The following is a 21,553-nucleotide window of genomic DNA, read 5'->3' as shown; positions in this document are numbered from 1 at the left end:
AACCAACATGGAGTGAATTGATATTTTAAAGAGCTTTTTCAAAACTTTTAAATTAAAAACTAAAATTAAATTTAATGCGGAAGTGATCACAATTCATAATGTCAACCAAAAAATACTAATTTTTTCATTTTTAATTCTATAGAAAAAGTAAATAGTATTTTTTTTCTTTCTATTTTCTATTTTTTAAAACCAAAAAGCAACTTCAATCAACCATAATTATCTTTTTATCAAAATGATTGCCAAACACAAATCAAACAACAACAACAACAACAACATAAAGCCTTTGTTCCACTACGTGGAGTCGGCTACATGAATCCTTTTTTTTCCATTGTGTCCTATTAAAAGTCAAATTCTCGTTTAAATCTAATAAAGAAAGATCATTTCTAATATTTTCTAACTAAGTCTTTTTAGGTCTACCTCTACCTTTCTTAACATAAGTCAAATCTAATACCTCTACTTTCTTAATTGGATCATCGAAAGGCCGCCATTTTATGTGACCAAAGCATCTAAGGAGACTCTTTAATATTATCTTCCAAAGGCGCTACTTCAACCTTTTCATGTATATTCTCATTTCGTATCCTAAATCTAAGGGTAAAGCCACTCATCCACCTGAGCATTCACATCTCTGCAACACTTAACTTTGTATTATGCTTCTCTTTTAATGGCCAACATTCAGTACCATAAAGCATTATAGGTCTCATCACCATCTTATAGTATTTCCCTTAAGTTTGAGGGTGACATTTCTATCACACAAAAAGTCTAATGCATTCCTCCACTTTAATCATCCAACTTGAATTCTACTGATAATATCCCTATCTATTTCACCATCACTCTGAATAATAGATCCAAGATATCTAAAATGTGTACTCTTATTAATGACTTAATCGCCCAAAGTCACAATCCCCTCACTAGGTCTATGACTACTAAAATTACACTCCATATATTCAGTTTTAATTCTACTTAAGCGAAAACCTTTAGACTCTAAGGTTGACCTCCATAATTCAAATTTACCTTCAACTCTATCTCTAGTCTTATTAACAAGAAAAATAACATCAGCAAAAGGCATACACCAATGTACATCCTCTTGAAAATGTTTAGTGAGAACATCCATTACTAAAGCAAAAAGATATGGGCTTTGTTTGATAACTATGGCTCCCCAAGAGTGGGGGTGAATTGGGGTTTTTTAATTATTTTATTAAAAGAAGATAATTAAAAATTTTAAAGCTATTTCAAAAAGAATAAGAAATCACACAATTTTTATGAAAAATATAAAGAAAAATAGATGCAAGAAATGAAAATAAGAGGCATAATATTTTTATGTGGTTAGGCCCGGATTCCAATTCGACCTACATCCACGGTAGCCAACTCTCAGGCTAGAATTCACTAATCTTAAGTTTGATTTGCAAACCTCACTTCTATAAATCAAAAAAGTTCTTTACAACCTTAGTACTCTCCTATATGGGCAAGTACAATCCAATCTAGTTACATTTTAAACTTCACTAAGCCAAATGGCTTAGATCAAAAAAATAAATAAATACAATTTGATGTAAATAAAACAAGCTCAAATTATCTTGTAATATAATTTTAATCACCTCACTACTTGCAAATGGAATATTAAATTTGCTCACTTTAAAATAGATTTCTATTTTTGATAAAAATATGAATAATATTTTAAATAAAAATATTTTTTTATTGATTTAAACTTTAACTCTTCAAAAAAAGAATTAGATTTTAAATGCAAATCTATGCCACATTAAAGAAATTAAAAATATTTACTTTGCTAACTTTATGGATTTAAAAGATGTAATATAAAAAACTTAATATAATATTCCCAACTAGTATTTTACTAAATAATAAATATTTTCAAGAAAGAAATATATGGTGAAATCTGAAAGAACAACAAGTAATGATTTAGTGAATGAAAGCAAACTCAAGAATTCCAAGAGATGTTATACGGTTTTGTGAGTTGAAGCTTTCCAACCAAGAATTCGATCTCGCAAATAAAAAGTGCTCTTGGAATAAAAATGAATGTTTCTTCTCTCAAGATATAACATGTAAAGAAGAAAGGAAGAATGAAAGAATTGCGGAAGTTTTTTTTTTAGCAACCCTTACATGAAGAGGAAGAGAGATATTTAAAGGGAAAGGATAAGTAAAGTCACATTTGAATAAAACTATTAATCTAATATTAATTTATCAACTAATAATATTATATTTGATCAAGAACTCATTTATATTAAATATATATAATTTTCAAAAGGCTATAAATGGCTAGTCACATGGGAAAGTCAAAAAATCTTAATATGCATCCAAAATAAGTCAAAAATAGTTACCCAGCAAATTATATTAAAATAAGATAATGTTTGAAAATTTATTATAAATTCAAATGAGATCTAATGAGTCATAGAACATATCGATTTATATCTACAGAATCCAAGGAATCTAATGAAATAAAAATTAATCTACATTTCTATTAAAATAATATTATATTCAGTAAAATAAAAAATTATGCACATTTATTAAATATTTAAGGATAAATTGAATATTAATATAATATCTCATAAAATTTATATAAAATTAATCAAACATCAATAAATTGATGTGAAACAATTTAATTTAAAATGAAGAAATAATAAAAGTTTTACCACATAAGGTTATTACATTTAATTTCCCTAATTATATATCTTTCCATATTTGATAATAATGTAATCAATGAAGCTTATAAAATTTATTTAATAAAGAAATCTTATAGATTTCTATATCAAGATTAATATTAAATTAATAGATATTTGGATTGTGAGAAAATCAAATCATGCAAGTAAATACTAATGGACCACTAACATATTCCTACGATAATATAAAGTCCTGGAAGTTGTCCAACTTGGTCAATCTTAATCTCAACATTTGATTGAACTTGAGTTGTGTATTGTAAATCTCATAAATAATTATTATGCACATCATTACACCTGAAATACTTAGCACATAAATTAGAACATCCAAGTATATATTTGTTATCATTAAAATCTCTAAAATAGTTCATGAGGTAGATAATATCAACAGGCTTAAGGATAATCCTTGATGTAATCCAACCAAAATAGGAAAATAGTTGGTCAAAACACCTTGTGTTTGAACACAAGTAATAGCTCATGCATTCATATCTTTAATGATTTGAATAAAAGCGTTAGCGCTATTAACTCTTCTATTTTCAAGAACTCTCCATAGCACCTCTTGGAACTTTATCATATATTTTTTCTAAATCAATAAATATTATATGTTGATCCTCATTATTCTCTCTATATTTCTCCATCAACCTCTCAATAAATGTGTGGCTTCCATAGTAGACATACCCGGCATGAATCCAAAGTAAAAACTATAGAAAGTAAATGTGAAAAATAAAAGATGTAAATCAAAATTTTATAGTAGTTCGATCAATTTGACCTACGTTCACACCCCAAAGTTTTCTTCTGGTATTGCACTAAATAATAGTCTCTCCTTCACTCCCCATAGCTAGGCTGAGAAGCCCTTATAAAATCTCTTTCACTAACTTAGTATGGTGGAGTAGCCGAAATCCCTTTCACCTCCTCAGTGCGGCGAAGTAGTCAGAATCCTTTTCACCTTCATAGCGTGACGGACAACCAAAATCCCTTTCACCTTCCCAGTGTAGCAGAGTTGCCAGCGGCCTTTGACATCAAAGAATTCTTCGCAGAGCTTATCTCACTACAAACACTAATACATAAATGTTTGTGTTGAAAGTGGTTTTTTGAAAAGATTAGTTTTCTTTGAAAATGTTAAGCCAGCATTTTAGTTTCAAAATCGAATATGTCACTATGAATGATATATCACCTCGGGAGGTAAAGATATCATTCCTTAGTGGGTTCAAATAATGAAGCTAAAAATCTCACCCCGATTATAATAATCAAATCCAAGGAAGAACTACATATGACACTAAATTATCAAAATGAGTTTCCACTTGTATTTAGTTATTATAACCTAAATGAAAACATCATTATTTTCATATTCGAAAACATCTGCCGAATATGGATGAAAACTACAACATTTAAATATAGTGACACTACCCATCCTTGGCTAGGAGCTTATTGATTTTAGAAGTCAAATAAAATCCAAAAATTATAAATAATATGACAAATTGCTTGTAATTAAACCTTCAATCCAAAAATATTAAAAGCCCCGTGATCAGATTGCTAATTTAAAATTAATTTAATTTTTTAGAAAAATTGATAATTAATTAAATTAATTAATCAAAAATATTTAAAATTTCAAAAAAAAAAAAAATCCCTAAATACTTGGAAACATCCCTATAGGTCATTCTTAACCTTTGAGTGCAAGTTGTCATTAAGATGAATTCTGACATAAAATTTTCAAAGAAAACTAATCTTTTTCAAAAACCACTACAACACAAACAATAAATGAACTCAGGTGCAAGTTGGCTAGAGCAACAATGTGAAAACCCCTCTCACATTGTCTCGAAACCTACAAGGATGTTCTCCCTCTAACACAACCTCATATTTCCTTTCTCTTTGCTTAATGCCCTCTCTTCATACTCTCAAGAAGAAACACTCATATGGATATCAAAAGACTCCTTAAGTTATTAAGAGATAGTGGGTGCAAAAATCCTAATAATTCAATTCTAACGACTATGTTCATACAATATGATTAATTCAAGACCGACATAGATCATCTTACACGAGTGAAAATTGTATTGTGCGATTAGTTCAAATTAAATATCAAATTATACAAAACAAGCTAAGGTTTTTCGAGAGAGTGTTCGAATGATTTGTATTGTACAATGCACGATCATCCATTACGATCTATAATTACTTAAGATCTAATTTGATTCCTTAATTATCTGAATAAAACTAGGCAATATTGTAAAATATCATATTGTATGAATATGTTCGTATAGTATGAACAAATTAATTTTCAAAATTCAAATTTGTTTATTTTAAATAAGTTGGATTTGATAGTAGTTTTCTGATAATAGCTGATCGTTATGTAAGATTAGAAATAACTCAATTTCTTTTCTTTTAAATTAAATATTCTAACTAATTTCTATTTGAATGGATAGTACAGTACTATCTAAATCGTACAATATGATTAACAGAAAAATTAAAATATTTTATTTTTTAATCTCTCTTGTGTTGGTATGTGCACGACTGCTAAGCTAACATACACACTTTTACATACATGGACTCAAGAAAAATAAAATTACACATAATTTCAAATAAGCCTAATATATTCAATCCTTTCTTGAGCTTCAATTCTCTTGTGATATTTTGTGTATGTTGGATTGAAATATTAGTAATGCATACAGAAAAAAATACAGTATATAAATCAGGAGAAGCTAAATAATCATCTAATAATATTTGTAATAATCAAAACACAAGATTGGACTCTCGGATTGTAATAATTGGAAGATTTTTATCATGTGACTATTGTCATTAAACTATTAACTTATGAACTTACTGTGGGGGTTTAACAATACGCTTATGGACACTAGATTTATGTAATTTCTGCAATAGGAATCATATAATTATATCTAACTATGTATATACTCTTTTTTCTCAATTGTGAAGAAACGATGATTTTTATATCTTCTATGATATTGTAGATTATTGTAACATCTTTGAAGTTCTTGAGTTTTCCTAAAACATTTTTAACTCTTACAACCTTTTAATGTACATGTTGGATTATTAATTTTTTTTTTTTTGAAGAAATGCGAATAGCATTAAAAAGAAAATAATAACTATTACAAACTAGAAAGCAAAAGCAAACCCTTTAAAACTATCATAATGAATATGTGATCCACTAAATTCCATTTTAGATCCATTGGGGTGATGGGATACCAAATAATAAAACAACCTAAAGGTTGGTTAGTATCCCAGAGTTCCCAATAGATAGAAAATGAAACCTAGTAAAAATCCCACATTTCATTACAACGATTTCAAAAAGGTAGAAAAAACCTATAAAAAAAGCACGCAAATGACAACTTGCTACAAGAAATATAAAAAGAAAAGCTAAACCAGCTGTCCAAACATCAACCGGACCTCCATCAATAGTCTTAGGGTCCAACAAGCTCTATTCCAGAATAGAATCCGCTGATACTTCAACGCAACCAACAACATCCTACATGAACGAGCCAATCAATGTCAACAAAGCAATAACACGAACTCCCACCTCAAGAGTCCAAGAGTCAACCTCTTCATAACCAAAGTTATACGATCTAAAAATCACCACCACACACATCATACTGGCAAGAAATAAACCAGTAATATTCCAATCCCTCAAGTCTCCAACAAATAAGACTTATTCTTCAAAAACTGAAATGATAACCATCTTTAGTTTAGATGAGATAAGCTCCCATCTAAAACAAGCTACACTTCTATGTAAATCCAAAAAAACAACCAGCATTATATTAGCTTCAAAAACAATGTCTTCACCAGAGCATTTACCCGATCTGGTTTCCTTGGAAGATCCAATCAACTCCATAAAAATAGCTTCATAGCTAGAGGAAACAGCAACACTAACTCCATGTATCCTCTCGCACAACAAGAAATTACACAATCCCAGATACTTGAACAGAAAAAAACTGCACAAAAGTTCTCCCAACTGATCTTGCATCTCATTCCATAATTGCATATTTCCAATCCTTAATTTAAAAAGGATCAAAATAACCTTCATAACCACCTCTTGAAGATAAAACTGACCACAGTTGAAAAAAAGAAAACCACAACAAAGTTCCTTGAATAATTGTCGAATCCTCTTCAAGAAACTCCTAGGATCATACTTCAAAGTTCAAACCCAGAAAAATTTCAGATCCAAGAAATAAAACAAGGCTATTATAAAATCGAAACATAATCAGGCAACAAAAATTCTCAAATCTTATCAAAGCAGAACAACCATGCCATAAGCCATCTTCGGCCAAATGATTCCCCATCAGATTCAAGGCCGAAATCGGCCACCAAACAGAAATTTCATCAAAAAAAAAAACTCAATCCACCGTCGAGTAAACGAAAATCCTGTTCAAAAATCTCATCCAGATATATAAACTTACCAACTTCAATCAAGAAAGGTAAAATTGAATAATAATTCCAGACAATACCCAAATCCGATTGAAGGAGAAACGAAGTCAATCTTTGGTTTGCCAAAAACTTCTTAAAATATGTAGTTTCTCTACCCAGATCCTTTAAAGAACCTTCGTCGGCCATGCCTGACCGACTGAGAGCCACTTATTTCAAAGCTATCGTCAAAATCTCCAAGATCATCTTCTTCGCTCGCTTCGCCGTAAAAAACTGTTAAAGAAAAGCTGGATTATTATTCAAAACTAAGTTATTAAAGATACTCTACCACCGTTAATTTTTTATTAGGTAATACTAGAATTATTATTAAAAATTATTTTGAAATAGCAATACTCTAATAAAGGCCCAACGTACGAACAATTATTAGGTCAGGTGACCGGACGTAGCTCTACGTTCGGACGCCAATAACATATAGCTAAGTGGTCTTACTCAATTCCGCGCGGACGGACGACTTGACCCGGGATTGCTATGTTCGTGTATTGCTCGGTATTGCTAGGTATTGCTCGGTATTGCTAGGTATTGCTTGGCAATAATGAAAAATATCGCTATGTGAAGACCAATACCGAGAAATACCGAACAATACCAAGCAATACCGAGAAAATTTCGGTATTGCTCGATATTGGTCTTCATAGAATGGTATTTCTCATTATTGCTGAGCAAAATCGATCAATACCGAACAAATACCGAGCAATACCTAGCAGCACGCGAACATAGCAATCATGTCTCTATTTCGGGTCGGGGTTGTCGGGTCGCGCGGTAAATAGTGAGGCACTATTTTACTGATGTCCGAACGTAGAGCTACGTAAGATAACCGGACCAAATAAAAGTTCCCAACATACATGCAGTATTCAATAAAAAAAACTCGAGTACAAATAGTCCAATTTAAAATGGCTAAGGTCGGGACTCACTGATGCCCTTCTAAAAATCATATCGATGCTAAAGTTTTAATTTAATTAAATATATGTTTATTAAAAAAAATAAATTAAATTACTAATCTAGTTAATAAATTTTATTATTATTATTTTTTAAGAAACACAAAACTACCGACGCGAAGTTTCTCTTCAATTTATTTAGGCATGTTTGGTATGAATGAAATTAAACATTACATATATATTTTACTTCAAAATTATATATTGATATTTAATTCCAACATAATAAATATAAAATTACATTTACCCAAAAAATGTCTACAATACATTTTTTCATTAATAAATCTATACCCTATTATAATTAAGAAAAAACTAATAAAGTATTAGTGCAGTATAAAATAAAAAATAAGAAAAACAAAAACAGAAAGAAATGTTCATTTAAGTATGGTCCGAAATAATTTGGCAGATGACGGAGACATTTAAAGGAATTTTTATTGCGTCCTCCCACCTGACGTAGAGATACGTCCTCCCAGAGCTAAAATCGTGCTTAAAAACGAGAAATACCGAGCAATAACAAACAATAACGAGGAATATCATGTGAAGACCAATACCGAATTATACCGAGCTATATCGAGCAATACAAAAAAATACCTAATTTTTCCCAGAAAAAACTAGATATTTTTTTGTATTGCTCGGTATAACTCGGTATTGGTCTTTACATGATGATATTCCTCGTTATTATCAAATAATACGTAACAATACCGAGCAAAAACCGAGTTTTTTAGCGGTGGGAGGACGTATCTCTAAGTCAGGTGGGAGGACGCAATAAAAATTCCATTTAAAGACTGCCTTAACTTAGTTTTGCTTTTGATACTCCAAAATTTCTTTTATAGCAGAAATCTTGGCCCTTCAAAGGGCTCTGGAAATTTGTATCATACTTGATTTTCCTAATATTTAGATTGAAGGGGATGCTCTTTAGATCATCGAGTATATAACACAGCAAGAAAATGAAAACGTTTCTTCCTTTCATATATTAAAAAGACTTTTCACCTTGAATTTTTTTGTAATATTCGATTTATCATATATAGAGAAGGAACTTAGTAAGCTAATTGCGGCTGCAGTTTAAATACCAGTATGAATTTAGGAGTGGCCCTCCAGCACAAGATAACCATTTACTTCGGATATTAATCCAGAATTTAACACAATTTGTGTCCTGACACTTCAGTCCTCCATTTTTTTAAAGTTCACGATAAAGAACAAACAATCATAATAAAAATGCATCTGCCTAGTTTGATATTATCAGTAAATATCCTAAAACATGAAGCATTGAACCATCTTGTCTCTTAGAGTATATCTTGTCTCTTAGAGTATATCAAACGAAGTTATTTAAATTTCTACCCAGTTTAGGTGTAATTAAGGTTTCATTTGGGAAGCCTTTCATATGGCTTAAAATAGTTTTCTAATATAAAAATTAAAATTTTTGTACAAAAATGCTAATTTAAGAAATAGGAAAAATGAACAACTTGATATAAATTAAACTGGTCATTCAGCTCTGACCTCGAATCCCTTCTCTTGGAGCTCCTGAATGACCTCACTTTTCATGCGAGACCAAAGCTTCTTAGCCTCCTGATCAAACTTCTCAGACTGCAGTTTCTTCTGGAAATTCTCACCATCTTTTTCTGAGTCTTGAGTTCCTTTGGGTCCAATGGTAGTCCCAAGCATACCACCCTTTAAAATGAACTCCTCAACTGCCTCTTTGTCACCTGGATATGGAAATCTCCTTCGCTCATACAAGTTAGCCATTTCTCTTTCTTCCTGGATGAAGATGAAGTGGATGAAGAGAATTCAGTTGACGAGGAAGATTAAAATGAATGGACACTTCGGAAACTACTGACTCAGATGCAAGAATGAACAACTAATATATGTGATCAAACACTTTCTATTTACAAGTAGGTCAAGCAATTTCTCCAATAGTAACTGTTTCAATTAGACTTGTGTTCTAATTTTTTAAACATGTAAGTTTTTTTTAATAATCATGCCTCCAGCACTTTGTATTTACATATAGTTTAATCAATGCTTTTAGTATTAAACGGTTAAATTATGACTATTCTCTTTTATTATTATTATTATATAAGCTTTAGAGATATCATGGCTCTTAAACCTTTGTATTGATATTATATATTTTTTCTATATTTTACTTGTGTTTTAATATCATCATTTATATGCCTATTTAAAAATGACATGAGATTGTAGCAATGGATGGGGCTCTCAGGAGCATGAGGGAGCAATTGAGCTCTTTAAGTAGGCAAATTATTGGGTTAGGTGACCGAACCTATCTCCACGTTCGGATGCCAATAGAAAGCAGACACCTGGCTGCGATTTTTTTAATATAATCTCTTTGCTTTATGTCTTGTCAGCCCGATCGACTCAGCCCAGTAACCCAGATGATTTGAATTCAGAAATAAAAGAATGGAAACGAAGCGTATTTTCATTTCATGCGACATTTTCACTGCTCTGTTAGTCTCGGCTCCGGCACTCTGCTCTCGGACTCCTCCAATACTGCAATATATTATTCCTGCCGGCGGTAGACGACGACATTGGAGAAGATCATTATCTCGAAAAAGGTATGGTTGGGCCTATCTTGCGCTTGACTTGCGCTTTTGTTGCGTTTATGTTATATGTTAAAATTTAGGGTTTAGTAATAATTTTATATATAGCATTGTTTGTTCAATGCAATGTGATCTTCAAATGTTTATCTTCTGAAGTTCAACCTTCTTTGTAAATGGAAGAAACAAATGATGCGAAACTTGCGCTTTACTTGCGCTTTTATCTATTTTTTTTTTACAGATGTCGTATCAAAGGCCAGTAACTTCTCGATGTTATGTTATCACTTTTCGAAAATATTGTGATACTTTTGTCGAGATTATTGATGATGAACTTGAGCAGACATTAAATAATCTGAACATTCATTACTTTTTGAAGTTTCCAGCATTACAACAGTGTATACCACTTCTTTTTTAGGTTCTGAAATTTTGGAGTCATGCTGATGAAGGCTTCATTATCCATGGTCATTTACTAAAATTCACTTCTAACGAGATTGCCTTGTTGATAGGTAATATTTTGAATAAGGAATTATGGATACGGATATGTTTTTCTACTTTAAATGTAAAATGTTCAAAAATTTTCTGACAGGTATGTTTAATAGAGGCAATGATATCAAAGGGAGAAATAATCCTCTAATTGGACCTCTAACAACTGAAATAAAAACAGAAATGCCAAAATTGGACATATTGACTGATAATGCTACAAAATTAAAGACCTTTATAATGTTTTTGTTATCTAATCTTTTCTTTCCACTAAACAACCATATTTTCCCTAGAAGGCTCACATCTGTTGCATGTAATGTAAGTGAGTTCACTTCTATTAATTGGGCTTCATGTATAAGGAACTTCATGGTCAAAGAATTCAACACAATTTTTGACAAGTTTCAAATGCAATTACCATTGGGTTACATCAATGATTTTTTTCCTCTCCTACTGGTATGTTTCCAGTCCTACTGATTATTTTTCTCTCATAAAGCTTTTTAATTTTAACTTTTAATGTTTTATGTTTGGTATTATATAGATTTGGTTTTTGAAACACTTTTCCTTAAAAAACCATCTGATCAAGAACTAAGATCCCATTTTCTGAGATAGGAGGGGTATACTGAATTATACTTTACACAAGAAAATGCTGCCAAATTATTTAAATTTTTAAAGAAAAATGAGGTAATTTTTAAGTCTAAATATTTTATAATTAGTGTTGCGCTATAGTTGCGATGATTGCGCTACAGAATTTGGTTGCTAGAGTTGATCGACTTGAAGATATTGTGGAGAAACTACAATCAGATCTAGATTCCCTGAAGTACAAATTCATTGACTTTCAAATGAATTGTGATCATAATCCTGAATACCCGTATATATCTACATCTTACTCCAGCATCCAATCAGTGAATAAACTCAAAACTACAGCTGTTTGTTTTAATATTGAGCTGTTCTTTATCACAAGAACAATTTCAGACTGACTGCATTTGTACTCCTCATCCTTCTCATTTTGCCGCCAATTCATCAATATCTTTTCCAACCCAAGAAAACAATCAGTTAATGAACTTATTGGCTTTGAAATGTCATGACACACATTATTAGTACACTCGCTACGCTGCGTTGATAAAATGCCCATGCTAAAACAATCCTTGTTGAAAGTTGTTGACCACTTTCTCCTTATCTTATAAAGATCATGCAATCATTCATGATTATGAAGATTTCCTTCTTTGATCATTTCAGCCCATGCCTCCTCAAACACTTCCTCAGAATCACACCACCTCAAACACTTATAGAAGAGTACTTTAACATTATTATTGCTATTGTAGATAGAAACTTTTGATGGAACCTTTTTAAAGATGTGTCATTGGCATAATCAATGACGAGTGTGAGGTAATGCAACTTCTATGGCCTTGGACATAGCTTGGTCCTGATCAGTGAATATTGTTGTTGGATATTTATTACTCATTATTCGTATAAATATTTTAAACAACCATGTAAAACTTTCAATTGTTTATTCTAACAAAAAAGCAACCCCTAACAAAATATTATGCCAATGAATGTTAACACCAACAAATGGTGTACAAACAAAATTATACTTGTTGAGCCTGTAGCTAGTATCAAAAATCAACACATCTCCAAAACATTCATAATATATCCTGCTTCTACCATCAACCCAGAAAAAATTTAACAATATATCATGCTCATCATATTGAACATCCCATGCGAACATGTGGTCCTCAACTTGTCGATCTTTAAATAATTGAATCAAAGAATTAGTGTCACCAATTTCAATCCTTGCTATTTTCTCCTTATGAATAAAATTGTAGGCATCTTTCTTAGAAAATCCAACATTCTCACTTCCTCCAACTTCCTCTGCAAGGTAGGCATATGCATCAATGGTTCTAATCCCTGCATCTTTCGTTGATTTTAGAACGGAAGCTTTTTCCTCAACAACATTCCTACATGATCTCAGAAGGTGTTGGTCGGCTAGGCTAGCCAATTCATGATTGTGGGATTCAATAAATCTTTTGACATGCCAGTAACCATCTTCATCTACTACAAACCTCATCATGGATGGACAACCAGTTCTAACATCTGGTCTAGTGAATATCTTTCTTGAATTAAGATCAATACTTTTCTTGAAACCAGCTTTTGAACAGACAAAGTCCTTGGATTTTATCTTCCTAGAATTTGGCCAAAAAATATGATGATCCTTCCAGACGCTAAAGCCATTATCATGGGCATAAGTACAAAAACAATCATATGCTTCTTTCTCATCTTTATAAACAACCAGAAATGATAAAAACAAATAATATAAAGCGCAAGTAAAGCGCATGTAAAGCGCAAGTAAAGCGCAAGTTTGCGCATGTAAAGCTAAGCAACAACATCAGAGATTTTTTTACTTTTCCTCCTAAACAAAAATATTCCTATAAACACTTATGGGATCTAAATCGCAACATCTAAGATCCTAAGCGTCTAATGAGCTTAAACCTACGCCCTTTTTCTACGGCAAGCACAACACTGCTTTGTTTACAACTTTCTAGCTCGTTTTTCCAACTTGTGATGAGATTGAAACTTACCGATATGTTGAAACCAGAGGAATATCCAGCTAAGTTAGCTTCTAATTCATGCATCCTTTCCGATTCACGCATCCTTTCCGATTCATGCACTCCCTCATCCACCTCCGTCTATGCTGAGCATTCCCTCTCTTTTCTGCAATTTTCTAGCTCGTTCTTTCTTCTAAAGCAATAAATATTTAGATCTTTCGCAGGTTGCCCAAAAATAGGGCAGGCAAATGTTAAAAATGAAAATAAAGTGGACTGGATCGGGTCGATCGGGCTGACAAGACATAAAGCAAAGAGATTATATTACAAAAATCGTAGCCAGGTGTCTGCTTTCTATTGGCGTCCGAACGGGGAGATAGGTTCGAACACCTGACCCAATAATTTGCCCTTTAAGTAAGTGACATGGTACCCTCAATTTGGATGAGGATGTCCGATCATCTCATGCATGCGTGTGAGACCATTCAAATATAATATGGGATTTTTTGTCTTCTTGAAATTTAACTCATTTTTATTATAATAAGAACGTCAAATAGCACCTTGATGCAGAATTATCACAATTGCAGGGTTCTTTTCCATAATAATTCTAAACTTTTGCCCATTAAATTTGTATGCATATTTTTTTTAGGCTTCTTGTCCACAAGGACGAATAATATCTAGCAAAATTTGTTGAGTTATTTTTAATATGTAATGAAGACATGGTTTCTATGATGCACAAACACGGACACGGTGATACAAATATGACACGACGCAGACACAGGACATGTCAATTATTGAAAATATAATACATGGATACGGGTTAGACACGATATTATAATATTTATATTTTAAAAAGTGTATAAAAATTGAATATGTATAATTTTACAAGTAATTTAGAAATAATAAGTTATTTAACTAGAATGTGTGCTTAAAATGATTAATGTTAGGATGTTGAGTCGGGCATCGATATTGCATATTAGACATCGAGAAAGAAGACGACAATGCTATCGAGAGTCGAGCATCAATGTCAAGAGGGTGTATGTCGTCGATATTAAGAGGGCATTGGCTGTCGGTGTTAAGACGACGTCGGACAAAGATGAGCTATCAAGTTATGGTTTTAAAATTGCTAGTGTCGAGAATCAATGTCAAGACAATATGAAACTTTGATGTTGAGATGATTTTTAAATATCGATGTTGTAACGACGTAAGACTTCAATGTTGAGATGGCATCGAAAATTGATACAAAACCAAAGTTGTTAACTGTAACGGCAAAACCAACCGACTGAAGCCACAGACATAGCCGATCGGACACATCGTTTCAACCACTGCCTCTCTCACGACATAAAAAACGCTTCTCTCATTCGGTTACGACACACACACGCACACATATGCTCTGAAAATCGAAACCGAGAAAAAAGATCGCAAGCAAAGAACGAAAGAACTTCGAGACTTACCTATCGCAGCCTCGGCTCCGAACTGACCTGCGCCTACCGCCCCGTCGCCTGAGCCGCAACAGATTGCTGGCGCTCCACTGGGGGAATGGTTCTCTTATCCATCTTTGGCTAGTCACTATATGCTATAGGTAGCAGCAAAAATAATGGAATGGATATTTTGAGCTCTGTACGGGTGAACGATCAGAGAATGCGACATTTGGATCTTATGTCCAAGATCCATACTGAAAGGTCCACGAGGAGTACAAGCTACCATATAATGTATGATGGTAGGATGTAAGAAAAGATCATGATTATGTAATGGTAGCATACGGGGTGTGATACTTGGTATATAGTTCAAAGAATCCACACGGTGAAATCTTGAGGTCCCGACAATATAGTGAAAATAAAATGAAAGACAATCTCTAGAATTATTTCAATAGAATGTGTCTCTTTCTATGTTGTGTACTCCTAGAAGTCCAACATTAAAAAAAATTGTCATCAAAAGTTGATCTTATAGATAGTCTTACAAAAATATTCCTTGATGGTCTAAGAGCTCTTGAGAAATTCCTTTATAATAGTAAATCCTCACTCGCAGCTAATCTCTAGACTAAAGAAGATCAATTAGCGGAAGACACGAACTTGCATTAGGACGTTCTTCAAGAGCAAGCGGTAAGAAAATGAAAGAGATTCTTGCGTGAATTCAGCGGAGATATTACTTATTGCCTAGGGCATATTACTGAAGATGTGTTTAGTACATATTACATAGATTGTTGAACGAATCACGATTCTATGAAGTACCGTCAATCAGAAGAATGATATCAAATGTCAAGCGAGCTTCAAGAGAATGAGATTGGGATAGAAAAAGTAAAGTGATTGTTAGAAACCAAGAAATGTCATATATTAAGGAATGGATAGAGTACTGAGACCACCTTGATGAACTCATGATTAAGAATAGCTCCAAAATAATATTATGTAAATATCTATCGAAGAAGAGATGACAAAAAAATTCGAATCAGATGGCTCTTTGCCTTGCGTCATTACATCAGAAGGAATTTGTTTTGTGGTGCTTAGACCAAGATCAATACCTCACAAAAAAAAAATGGTGAGAAATTCGTATCATTGAGGCCCCTTTAGTTTACGAGGAGTATTTTCAGTACAGGTGAGAGGAGCTTATAAGTATATATTCGACGGCCTCTGTGGAGGTCAGCGACCTAATGATTTTCGAGTCAAGCGTCCGAGATATAATTTAGAAAAAAAAAAAAAAAATACTACGCATAAATTGGCCCAAGAAATGCTGAAGTAATTCATCATATTTATTGTGCATAACATTTGTATTTGAAATTTCTCATTGTATAGCAGAATGCATTCAAAATATCTCCCAATAAAACTGTGTGGCATTGGAATTTTATTCGGGTCGACATCGTCGCGCCAGCAGCTGCACGAGATACCCTCGATAAATATTTGAAATTGTTAAAATAAACCAAAGCATATCAAAATCATCCTATGAACAGGGGGACATTTAAATAATTTACGCCGAGTCGACTGAACGCGCCGTAGCCGAGATCAGCCTGAATAAATTATCATAAGGATTATCAATACAGATGCACTTTTTCGTGAAAGAATTTATGAAATTTTTTCAAAGTGTATATTGCCTAGGTGATTTCTTAAAAGTTTGTAGACGTCATTCCTTCCAGTATAAAACCATAATTTCACAAATGAAAAAAATGAAATTTGTGATTCACTACACACAAATCTATGCAAATAAGTACGATCATGAACTTTCTCCCAACTGTACTAAGCCGATTCAGATATTGGTGAAGTTCGATCGAATACGCAAATGGCTGGAATCGTGCACTTCCGTTGACTACACATAATTAGAAAGGCCGTATAGCAAAGGACACCACACACCGTTTAATCGTAACATCTTACTGAAGGAGATAAGCAGGAAAACAAACGTAGAGGCAAATTGGTCGACATGAGAAAGAAGATTAAAAGTAGATCGATTACTGGTTAAAAAATCTGCCCAATGACTCTGGAGAAAATTCAAGAGTAATACCAAGTAGAAGAAGAATAGTCAAAGCGAAACTAACCATGAATTGATGATAGGGAGTTTAGCTAAATATTGAGACACCACAGAGGAGAAGCTTCAAATCTTAGACCACTCGAGTGAAAGTTAGCGATTGGGATAACAACATATTTTCTATCAGCTAAATATTAGAAACTGTAGATGTGTAAAAAAAGGGAGGTCACATATAGCTCACAGAATATTGGCCGTGATATCATGCTGGCGAGCTCCGTCTCCTCAACCAGCATTAAAATAGGCGCGTAGTAGAGGAACCCCATCTAGCAACCAGAGGACAAAGAGCTATCAATTCTAGCTCTGCCGATCTTGATTGAACTCAACTGATTCAGATTAAAATCTTCTCAAGTGGTTAAGGATCAAGATACTATCTATGTTTCTAATAATCAACTGAATCCAGAACCTGCAAATCCTTCAATAATCCGTAAAGCAAAAGCGAGATCGAAGGAATTTTTCTTCAACAAGCCGTCAAAGCACAAAGCAAAGGACGTAGAAAATTATCTCAAAGTTCGTTATAAAGCCCAAGGTTAACTAAGTGGATTTTTGTTATCATAAAAAGTCTGTTATGCAAAACTCAGGACCGATGACTTCTCGCCACCACGACCTAAGCAAACTAAAGGGTTTAGGTCTCCGGATTACTACCTTCGTCAGCCCGCAAAAGCTAGAGTAAGAGGGCAAAAAGGTATAAATCTCCTGACAAGTCAGTAAAGATAATCAAGATAATTCTTCATCAAATTCGTAGCACAAGCAGCAGGCAGGAAGAACCAAATCTCAATATTCAAGTTAAAGCTATGAAAAGAACATCCTGAATGACATCCTTAGGTGCTGAGAAGATAATTATTCACCCAAGAAGAATTGGTGGTAAATTTGAACCAATGATATGAAGGTCTTTTGTCATCGAGAAGGTGTAGCAGGAGGAGGAGCTATCACCTCATCGATTAGGAATATCAAAAGATTATGCCCCGATCAATGGAGATACTGAACAAGTATTACTTCTAGAAAAAAGCTGAAGATCATTCTTGTTTTAAAGGAGAGAATATTTCTAAAATATCTTACAAATTCACACAAGATGGTGCAAAAAATCTGATGATGGATGAAATTTTCCGTTCAAGGCAGGGGACATTTTAAATATTTATTTGGGTTGTCATGAACCCCAAATAAATATATAAAATTATTCATGAAGCTACATGTGGCATAATAGGAGAGATAGCTAGTGCCTTCATGCAAGTAAATACACGATCATTGTGCAAAAATTGAAGATTCTTTTCAAATTGTAAGATTTTGAAATTCAGTATGAGGAGAAATGATCTGACAATTCAACACAATATTTGATAGGTATGATATCGTTATATTACAAGTCGCTTTATCTCAAAACAGATACAATATCGCTTCAACAAGCCTATATGGCGAGTCATTGATAGCTTTACGAATAAAGGTCGTAGTAGGAAATCACCTGTTTATTTAGCCGATGAAAAATCTATCAGTTTGATATTGTCAAATTTAACGAATCAAAGCATTCAGATTCAGAAGATTTTCTCAACTAACAAATGGATTGAGGCAAAATTTCAAAAATTCAGTCAAGTCAAGGCACACAGCCACAATAAAAACTTCTTTCAAATTTAGAGTCATTATCCTACATAAATCTGTCAGCACAAGCTAAGATGAGAGGAGCTTCACTTCTCACATGTCGTCAAAGCACAAATTAGGACAAAGAAATTATCCGTGTCTTCATAAAGCCATAGGCTAAAGAATGTGAATATTGAACATCAAAGTCGGCCACTGCAAAAAAAGCTCTAGAAGATGACTATTGCACTAACCTAAAACAAATCTAGTGTGTATAGGTGATGGTAAGATTCTTCATCAAAGCCCATGAAAGCACAAAGCTAGCTAAAAATATTAATTCATGACAAATCGTAAAGATAATCATGGATTTCTAGAGCCACCCCTATATGAATAAATTAGTTTGAGATCTGTAGGGTCAACCAGTTTACAACAAACATGATCTGCTATAGAGCGCATATATATTGTTGGGGGCATGTTATTGTTCATAACCTTTGTGAACGCTTGAACGACTAGCCTTAATCGAAAGTTCTCTCTTGTTATCAAGAGGGGTAATTAACTATAGGGGCTTGCGCCTATAGGAAACCAGAACTCGGATCAAAAAGTCCTCACCAAATGAGGGCGAAATCACTGGGTAGTGTCTTATCTAAAACCCAATCTGCCTTCTGAAAATTACCCCGGGATCACACCTAAAGTGGAATTTTTCAGAGCCCACAAAAGTCTCGACCTGCCACATAGAAATGAAAGTGAGAATATTCGATGAATGGGATATTCAGTTGAGACGATTGATTTTTCAATTTGTAATTAATATTTTTTTAATCAGATATGTTATCGACGATGTCGATGGCGTGTCAAACATGTGCCGTGTCAGATAAGTTTTGGATACTGAACGATGCATCATAGTATGATTCAATACAAATGGTGTAGGACTATTAGAAGATAAATATTTATAATTATTGAAAACAATTGAACTTTTCTTTTTATCCTCTCTTAAAGTGGTGTCCATTCATTTATGTTTCATACTATTTTTTTCATTTCTTTATTCAAATAGTTTGTCAATCGATGAAGAAAAAAATAAAACGCTTAGAGTTCATCCCTTCAATACTCCTTTCACTAACAAGTATAAAATACTCATGAATTTAAGCACAAATTTTCTCATCAAACATTTGAAAATTCGCAGAATTCCTATAGCATATATTTTAATACCAACACCTCAACTGTATGCTTTCTAACAAATTATCACATATTTAGGGATTGTTTGATTGGAAGTAAAATATGTGTAAAGTATTTTAATTGCAGGGGGGTTTTGAAAATTTTAGTGCTTAGTTAGATGAAAAAGAAATGCAAAGTAAAAGTAAATATGGTGTAAACCATTTTATTCATTTTTGTGATAAACTAAACTTGCCCAATTTTGAGCAAGAACTATTTACACCACAAATAAGCTTGCTCGACCACCACCACCCTCCCGCCCCCCTCCACTGTCGGCCACCGACACCGGCCGGCAACCACAAGCCACCACCCCAACCACCACCGGTCATTGACCACCACTGGTTGTTGGCCGACACCAACTCCATCCACCATCTACAACGCTGTCACAGTCCATAGACACCGCTAGCCACGACCGCCGCCATCAGCAACCTCCACCCACTGCCGGCTAATTTTTCATGCAGGTTATCTGGGGGGGGGGGGGGGGGAGGATGCTAGTTTTCATGCAGGTTAATTGACATCATTTAAGCATCCATCTTTCACTTGGAACCATCTTTGGCTTCATCTTCAACGTGTAAAGGTCATCAAAATTGGCGAACAATTGCAAATATTTATATTTATCTTTGTTGAATTAAACAAAAAAAAAACTATTTTTTTCTTCAGGATCTTGCTTGGTGGCTTGATTATTGAGGTTAAAGACTTAATTGCTTACAATCAACCTTGATCCTTTGGTAAGACAAAGTATTTTGTTATCTAAGGTTTTACCTTATAGTAATTATGTCCCCTTACACTTTTCACACCTTTTTAAGCATCACTCATCTCTTAGTTTTGGGCTCATCAATGACGTTTCATACGTATTCCTGCATTGTAGCCTTAATTACACATCCCCCCTCCAACCCTCGAATCCAACCCAAAGCCTTAGCCTTACATACAGACAAAATCTTTATTTGTTCGAGCTCTAAGCGTTTCGATTCCAAGCAATCCAAAACCATCCCCATCATTTCCACAAGCTACAGACAATTCCTTCCATCCCCAAGCCCTCAAAACCTCTCACACCCCATAGAAGTCAAACCCTAGCCCTCTACCTTCACCAAAGCTCGCAAAACAATTCACTACACTAGCTTAACTCTCAAATACCTCAATTATTCCCAACACCTCTTCCAAACCGCTGTCATTTGTGTTTACCACCTTATCTCCATTCATGAGTAGCAAATTTACATCATTTTCACCACATTAAGCCAATCACCAAGCAGCTCCATAAAGTAATAATGGCAATATTCATTGTAAATAATTCTTCGTCAACGTGTACAATAACCCGCCAAACATTTGCAAGAGATGATAAGGATAATAAAATTAAAGAGTACAGAAACTCAGCAATTGTAGGAATACTAGAATAGGATAAGCATATGCAAAATATGGGGAATCAAAGCATTTTGTTGAAGAACTTGTTCTAACAAAAGTAAGAACATTTGTCCACAAGAAGAGCCAGTTAACAAGAAGTAGATCAAAGAATTGGCAGCAATTTCAGCACCAACAAAGGGACCACCAACTAGCGGCAAGGTAAATATGGAAACTAGAAATTAAAGCCCATGAGTCCAATAGAGACAGGAGCTAACAGCAGGGATTAATAGGAAGTACGAATCTCATGAACTCCTGTACTGCATACCATGGATTCCAACAAGAAAGAA

The 21,553-nt window shown here is 33.5% G+C and overlaps 1 protein-coding gene across 1 annotated transcript in view; it reads right to left on the bottom strand.

The window, feature by feature from the left end:
• Nucleotides 1-9,230: 9,230 nt before the first annotated feature.
• The window catches only part of LOC110112162, a 36,092-nt gene continuing 23,769 nt past the window's right edge, over nt 9,231-21,553 (bottom strand). The window contains exon 3 of the mRNA XM_020844272.2: nt 9,231-9,778. Within this exon, the coding sequence (XP_020699931.1) occupies nt 9,506-9,778 (273 nt within the window). The 3' untranslated portion in view covers nt 9,231-9,505. The remainder of the gene's footprint in view (nt 9,779-21,553) is intronic.

Source organism: Dendrobium catenatum, unplaced genomic scaffold (genome assembly GCF_001605985.2).
Source record: "Dendrobium catenatum unplaced genomic scaffold, ASM160598v2 fragScaff_scaffold_1519, whole genome shotgun sequence".
Lineage (NCBI taxonomy): Eukaryota > Viridiplantae > Streptophyta > Magnoliopsida > Asparagales > Orchidaceae > Dendrobium > Dendrobium catenatum.
Note: the sequence above shows the minus strand (reverse complement) of the source record. Positions and strands in the feature narration are given on the sequence as shown.